Genomic DNA, 8,197 nt, shown 5'->3' with positions numbered 1-8,197 from the left:
GTGCATGTCAATGTCATTTCTTACAACTTTTAAAAGATGCAAATGTTGGCGACCACTAAAGTATTGGCATTATGCAAAATTCTACAACGTGCAAGACCACGTGCTATAGCTATAAATATAGTCCCACTTCCAGTAAAACTCTTCTAATTATTTTCCAAATTTTTGAAACCAGTTTTAAGAGTCACCAGAAATCTGTAGTTTAAGGCACCAGACACATTTCTTAGCTGAGCCTTCCAATGCCAACATGTTGGACCAAGTTCAGTAAAACATGCCATAAATTATATGACTATGTTATTTGAATTAATGGGACACTTTCCACAATGGCAGGAATTGTTACCAGGAGTTCAAAAGCCAGACATGGGCTCTAGATTATTATTCATACATTGGTGATGGATTTGAATCTCACCTTTGTGGCCCGGTTTGGTTGGTCTGGTCAGGAATGCAGGTCATGACAGAGAACAAAGATAAAAGACCCAAAGCAGTTAAGACTATAGTTTCAATAGTTCTGAGTTAAACAACCAAACAAATGCAGGACAATTAGCTGGAATAATATTGGACTGGCCTGTCAGAAGTCATCTGAAGGTTTTGAAATGTCATTAAGGAGGGGGCTTATTATTTGGTGTTGGTGATAATGAAAGCTAGCTCTTTTCTTCTCATTTAAATATTAGGAGATCATAAATAATAACAGATATGATTACGGACTCTACCTGCAAATGTATCTTAGTAGCTATGTCACTATGGCAGTGGAAGAGCCATTCGGGGTATGGTAGCACCTGGGTTTCCTCCCTAGACTTAGGTTGGACCCCTTGGCTGTGTTCTATATCTACAGATTTAAAAAGGCTGAAATCCAGTTCTCTAATCATAACTGTTCTTTTACCTAGAAGAATTTTATTCTAAAGCTTGAAGTAATGCCTTGAGGAAGAAACAGTGTTAGTGAAAATATCACTAAGAATTTAAATATGATTTTTGAGACGTGTTATAAGTTAAAACATAAAAACCCACTTGATAAATTATAAGATCTAAACAAATAAAGGCATAGTAAATGAAGTATATGTATACTATATGAAGTATATAGTATATGAAGTTTGTCTTCAGTTTCAATTCAAGTATAATAGGATCATACAGCTGAAGAAAACATCACCATTCTATTACAGTTTTATTTAAAAAATTGGTACTAATTCTTAAATTTTTCCTTTCTTAAGCTTAAAAAAGTCCACCAGTCCAGGTCTTTTGATTTTGGTATACCCCATCATAGAATGGGGTATAAATTCTAATTTAAAGACACCCTTAATTTTCAAAGGATATTTGTGATAGGGCTAGTTTTCAGAAAAGATGATTCACCACTCAATTTGGGAATAGGAAGGTGAAATGTTTTGGGGAAGGCTCATAAAAGGTGTCTCAGGAAAAATGAGTGCTCTCAAACCTTTGGTTTAGGAGCGAGGTGCTGGGGCTAAAGTGTCCCCTTAAAACAAAGCAACTGACCTTGCAAGCTGTATGGGAAAAGCAACCGATGTGTTCTGCAGCCAAATCGTGAACGCACATTTTTGTGTGACATTCCTGCTTGGGCAGCCAGGCTCTAATTAAGATCTAGCCAGTTCGATGATCACTAGGGAGAGGTCCAGGGTGTGGGGGAACACTTCAAATCACATTCCATGAAAATATTAGACTGTCAAAGCTTAGGAAGGCCCTGATAGTCCATAGACATGGAGGTGGGGTAAAGGACTGAAACAAATGGGAGCACATGTCAGCATAAAATAGCTGCTGACACAAATTGAACATGTGCAATTTTTTAAAAGGTGGTATCGAATAACAGGCCAGCAGCCATCCCTCTCGGCATTTCAGACCTCTTTCTTCTCTCCACTTGGGCTCTTTGTGGAGTCACTTCCATTAGGCAAAGTTCCATAGGATAAGCCGTTTGAATCTGGTTGTATTTTGTCCAATGTTTGTTTCCCTGTGGAGATAATAATCACAAAGAATCTTTTGAGCTCTTTCAGCAGAACAAGTCTTAATAAATTCTCCTCTATCTAGGCCACATTTTATTCCTTTAAAAAATACTAGGTGGTCACCCTCTAAATAGAAGAGATAAAAGTCAAGGAAGAAAGGCCCATGGAACTCCACGCCCCTTGATGTGTGATCATTGCTGTCCACATGACCGAGCTGTCTCCCACCCAGGGTCTACCATGCTGAGCACGGAAATCAGGTTGGATCAGCCAGGAGATTAACATGAAGCATGCACTCATCTCCAAACCTCTTTCCCCAGTGTTCTGTCTCCTTGTCCATGTTTAGTCTAATGCATATAACAACAGAGAAAAGCAGTCTTTCACAGTGGCTTCTAAAGCTGTTACTGATCCTATGTATGGGGCTATGTGAAATGAAAAATAGAGTTAAAAAGAAGTAAACTTTATTCCCTACCAAAGAACCCCTAACCATACAAGGCATCTCTAACACACACCCTTGCCACGAATGCCAATTCTTGCACTGAGTGCTCTTAGCTGATAAGATGGCTCGAATGGGAAAGAGAACACAGAACTCATAGGGCCATATTTTCTCAGTCGTAGGGATGAGGCTTTAATGGTGTTTGCTTCAAAGGCTTGGTCCTAGCAGAATGGTAGAGGAAGCTGTGAGAACATCACTGCTCCTTGTCTAGAAACCTATAGGTCACCCCAGATCCCTAGCAAAACTGGAGATTGTTGGGGGTGGTGAGCAGGGGAGGAGGTGGGGACGCTGCAGCCTGTTTCCTTTGTTCTGGTTATGGCTTGTGTTGTCTACGTGACAGAAGCTAGTTAGTCTCAGCGAGAGTGGAGAGCTGGGACAGCGATGCATCCGCTCTGGATGAATGAGGTAAGGAAGAGGGGAAGAAGCTCACATTCAGGTGGTCGAGAAGAACGTCTCTCTTGGCCCTACAGTGCTCAGGCCACCTCCGTCTGAGCACCTGACTTTCTGGCCTTAGATGTTCCCTGAAAGGCTCTCCAAGCAGCAAGGGTCTGTTCTTGCCACTCCTACTCCTTTCCCTACCCTTTTCCAACTTAAAGAAACCTAAAAAGGAAATTTGCAACATCATCCAAATCAAGAAAACAGGATCAGTTCCTTTCTAACCCCAGGGTTCTGTGCAAAGCCGAGAGTCAAATAAATGATTATTAACATTTACAGTTAAACTATCACCTCTGGTTTCATCATTAAATGTACATGTTTTTGAGGGTAAGAATTATGTTTTATATTAATTTAACACCCCAAATCATACCAGCAATAATTAATTTATAAGGATAAAATTTCCTATTCTAAATTAAGGAATATACAGTTTTACCAGGGACACGTCCAAAATCAATGTAAGACTGTGGCAGATGTTCCTTTCCTCGATTTCTTGTGACCAAAACCACACCAAGGAATGACAGAAAACACCTGTAAGAATAATGGTAACAAACAACACAAGATCACTGAAAGAACACACAGTGTTAAATAACTGAATTCCATATTCTACAGGATGACATACATTCCACCGGTTTTATTCTTTCTGTTTCTCATGGTAAGCTGCCTAGAACTTGTCTTAATTGCTACAGCCAATAATATTTGTCCCCAGAACCAAGACCTGGGCAGCTTCCAATAAGTCTCTGCTTCAGGTTTTTACCATCTGGAGGCTAATTTAGGCTCTAAACCCTTTGGGTAGACACTAGGTCTCATTTTCTATCCATGCATGCCCAGACTCATTACTGGCATGCAACACGAGCAAAAAATAATTTATTCTTTAATTTTCTAAGATATTTTGTTGTCCTTGGCCATAAGAATAGTCATAGTTTCCAGATCCCAGAAGTTTAGCCTCGCCCAAAAATCTTATGAGATTGAATTCTCAAGATAGATGATTTTCTACACTGAAAATAGTCTGGGCTCAAGTTTGCATAACAATGGTCATGCAGGGTACCACATCAAGAAGCAACTAAGCATTCATAGAGTGCCAGCTGGAACCAATGGAAGAATCGATACATTGGCGATATTCTGTCAAAGTTCTGCTCTCTCTTTGCCAGAATGCCAGCAGTGACTGTCCTCCAAATCTCTAGGCAGGGTTAAAGCTGGGCACCCAGACACAGGAGAGGGATGGCACCAATCTGATGTTATTAGGTCCAAAGGTAGGGATCTGCCCCAGTCTTGGTCTTTTGTTCTAGGTGATCCTAGAGGCATCTGTGGTTCCCTGATTGAGATCTAACCTAGGGGTTCCCAAGGGTGGGGTAGGTCTGAGAGAGTATAAAAATGTGGAGTAGCTACAAGGGCCAGTGGATTTACCTTGACTTTGGCTGGAAGAGAAAATCCCCAATGTTTCAGAACCCTCAGAGAGATACTTAAATCACAGAGACACTGAGCCCTGGGTAGGGTGTTAAGTTGAAAAATATGTTTCTTTTAGGAGCTCGGGGAACTGATGTTTCTTATATAATTTTCCAATTTTCTATGCCTCAGGTACAATGCCAAAAACCTCACATAAAAGTAATAGGATTTCACATACCTTACTTCTGAGACATTTACTCACCCAAAAAGATATATAAATATAGTGAGAAAAGCTGCACCAAGGAATTCCTGATAAAATATGATACCTACCACAGAAATAGAAGATAACATTAATTTTAGGGTAAGAATATTTACAATAGCTACATATTGTTTTTCAAATTAATATATTATTTTTTCTAAGTATAGTTACCCTTAAAATGCACATCCTGTAGTTTAAAAATATTTGCATGCCATACTAACATTTTCAGTGATTCCAAAAAAACAGATTTTTAGACTTTATATAATGTAAGTATCATTATTAAAAAATCTGCACCATTAACATAGCTTTTGCCAACAGAAATTTCTTATCCAGTCCAAGATTTGTCCCCCTGGCACGTGCAAGAAAACAAAACTCGAGTGATATTTCCCACCCACAGTTTTAAGCCTGGGGTCAGCAAGCCTGACCTGTGCATCTGGGTGGACTCTGGGCCTTTGACACAGCGCTTGCACTTCCGGCCAGATGCTCCCCATGCTGTCAGTCTTGGCAACACCCTGCGGTTTGTGGGTCTGGCACATGCTCATTCAGGCAGTGGAAGTTGCTGATGTGCTACCCCGGCTCCATTTCTCACTGCCAACCCCTCTCCCATCTCCTTCTGGGTGAAGGGAAATGTGGATGTGTCCTTTACTCTGATGAGATTTTCTTCTCTCCTTGTTAGTCTCAATGATTTCCTCTTGGGCTACGGTCCCAAAGCCTTTGTAGAGTTTTTACTAAATAAGTTATCTTTAAATTATATATTACTTGGAATCAAATTTGTGTGTGTGTGGTGTTAGCCTTGCTACCCTGTGGACAAGTATTTATTGAGAGTCCTAAGTGCCAGCCACTGCTTAGGTGATGCAGATACCACAGGGAACAAGACAGGGGCTTTCTCAGTCTGAAGTCTATCTCCTCACCTAGAGGATAAACTTCCTACAGGAATAAGCCATGTCCCATTCTGATGAATATTTGTTGAATGAATCAACACTTCTGAAGCATTTTTCCATGCTATTACACATTTCCTTGTGATCATTTAATGTTTTCTTGTTATTCTGAGCTGGTGCCCCATAATATTCATTTCTTGAAGGACATTTTAAATTGTTTCAAATGTTTTGCTTTTGTAAAGTGTCAATAAACTTCTCTACAAATTTTTTCCCCAGTATTTTAGGATTCTTTGTTGTTGTCGCTTTAAGAGGAATTTCTGTTAAAACAGAGCAAAAACTAAAAAAAGTGTAGTAAAATACACGTAACATAAAATTTACCATCTTAAACATTTTAAAGTTTACAGCGCAGTTGTGTTAAGTATACAGTCGTCACTTGGTACCCACAGGATTTGGTTGTAGGACCCCTCCGTGGATACCAAAATCTGAGGATGCTCAAGTCCCTTATATAAAATGGCATAATATTTGCATATAACCTACACACATCCTCCACAAATATTTAAATCATCTCTAGATTACTTATAGTACATAATACAGTGTAAATGCTATGTGAATAGCTGCTATCATGCGGCATATTAAATTTTTGCTTTTTGGAACTTTCTGGTATTTTTGGAGGGGAGGGGATATTTTCTATCCACTGTTGGTTATATCCACAGATGCAGAACTGTTGATATAGAGGGCCAATTATATTCATATTGTTGTGCAGCCAATCTTCAGAACTTTTTATCTTGTAAAACTGAAACTCTATACCCATTAGACAACTTCCCCATTTCTGCCTCCCGCCAGCCCCTGGCAATCACCACTCTACTTTCCATTTCTGTAAGTTTGACTACTCTGGATACCTCATATAAGTGGAATCATACAGTATTTGTCCTTTTGTGACTGGCTTGTTTCACTTAGCATAATGTCCTCAAGGTTCATCCATGTTGTAGCATGTATCAAAAATTCTTTCCTTTTGATGGCTGAATAATATTCCATTGTATGTATACACCACATATTCTTTATCCATTCATCTGTCAACTTATGTTGCTTCTGACATTTGGCTACTGTGCATAATGCTGCTATGAACCTAGGTGTACAAATATCTGTTTGAGTCCCTGCTTTCAATTCTTTTGGACATATACCCAGAAGTAGAATTGCTGGATCATACGGTAATTCTATGCTTAATTTTTTGAGGAACTGCCATAGTGGCTACACCATTTTACATTCCCACTAACAGTGCACAAGGGTTCCAATTTCTTCATATACTTGCCAACACTTGTTATTTTATTTATTTATTTGCTAGTAGTCATCCTAATGGGTGTGAAGTGGTTTTGGTTTGCACTTTCCTAATGATTAGTGATGTTGAACATCTTTTCATGTGCTTGTTGGCCAAGCACAAGTACATCTTCTTCGAAGAAATGTCTTAATCAAGTCCTTTGCCCATTTTTTAATTGGGTTATTTGTTTTTTGTTTTTGAGTTGTAGGATCAAAAAGTAGAAACATTTTTAAGGCTCTTGATAAAAACTATGACACTCAGTTCTAGGAGGGCGGTACTATGGTACCCGGCTCCACGAGACTGCCTGCAACACTTCAGCCTTGTCAGCATTGATTACTGAGATAAAAAGAGCAAAACAAAAGCTTTACTAATTTAGCAGGCAAAATACGGTATCTCATTTTCGTTTCACGCTATATTTTTTGATGGGGGCAAAGAGGAGAAGTAAGTCAAGAAGCTTCACCTCCATTCCACACTTCAGTAACATCAGGTGAACTATTATCACTCCCAGAAAGTTCCAGCTTCCCTGATTCATCAGTTACTTGGTGTGCTAAGTATTCAGACCCAGCCCTGTTGGTCCTCCTATAAAACCTTCTTTTCAGGGGAACTACATGTTTTACACATCTTTAGCACAGTCATCTTAATTACTATGCTGTGTGTCACGCCTATAAATGTTTTTGGCCTTGCTCTTTTCCTTTTTCAATATTTCTGGGGCACACAAGTGTACAATCTTTTGTTACTTTCTTTTGTCAACAAGCATAAAATGCTAAAAAAAATTAGATGTTTCCGGATAAAATCTTTCTCTTTAAAGGTATGTTTCAATTTTGGGAAACAGAAAATGCATTAATTACATTAAAAAATTGCCCCTTGGCAGTCACCCTGTTTGCCATGAAATAAACAAGATGTGTCCATTAGGCAACAGATAATACCTAATTACCTTCCAAATACATAAACTTTGCATTGGGAAATGAAGTCCCAATATGACAAGGTAGTAAGTACATCTAATAAGCCAATGAACTAAGGTATACCAGTACCAAACTTACCAATGATATACCTGAATCTACTGTATTTTTGTTTGGACCAAATTTCAAATTTATACTTTTTGAACACTATTGTGTCTGACATATTTAAAAAATTAATCCTAGAAAGAAAAAAACTACCATAGTAGAAAAATAGAGGCCAGAACAGCAAAGGTAGTAGTTTCTACTCTCATCTGTCTGGCCTTCCCTGGAACACTGGATTCATTTTTGGACCCCTCTCTCTGATGCAGGTGGTGAGGACCAGGGAGGGAAGAGTTCATCGAACTGGGGATGTTTGGTCCAGAGACAGGACACAAGAGGACCTGCGCTTTGATTATCAGAAGGGCTGGCAAGGAGAAGACTCCAGAAAGCAGAACTAAGATGAGCATCTGGAATTCACAGGGAGGCTTATTTCAGTTCCAATACAGGGGACTACTTTCTACTAATTAGAGCTCTCCAAATTATTAGAGTGATT

General features: G+C 39.1%; 1 protein-coding gene across 2 annotated transcripts in view; it reads right to left on the bottom strand.

The window, feature by feature from the left end:
* Positions 1-766: 766 nt before the first annotated feature.
* NIPAL2 (NIPA like domain containing 2) overlaps positions 767-8,197 on the bottom strand; it is a 71,880-nt gene continuing 64,449 nt past the window's right edge. For both annotated transcript variants that reach the window (XM_082601433.1, XM_082601432.1), the window contains 3 exons: positions 4,517-4,580; positions 3,305-3,399; positions 767-1,951 (listed from right to left, as the gene is read on the bottom strand). In XM_082601433.1, coding sequence (XP_082457559.1) covers positions 1,839-1,951; positions 3,305-3,399; positions 4,517-4,580 — 272 coding nt within the window. In that variant the 3' untranslated portion in view covers positions 767-1,838. The remainder of the gene's footprint in view (positions 1,952-3,304; positions 3,400-4,516; positions 4,581-8,197) is intronic.

The sequence above is a fragment of the Mesoplodon mirus genome (assembly GCF_964341445.2).
Source record: "Mesoplodon mirus genome assembly, chromosome: 16".
In the NCBI taxonomy this organism is placed as follows: domain Eukaryota; kingdom Metazoa; phylum Chordata; class Mammalia; order Artiodactyla; family Ziphiidae; genus Mesoplodon; species Mesoplodon mirus.
The sequence above is the reverse complement of the archived record's forward strand: the minus strand, read 5'-3'. Positions and strand labels throughout refer to the sequence as shown.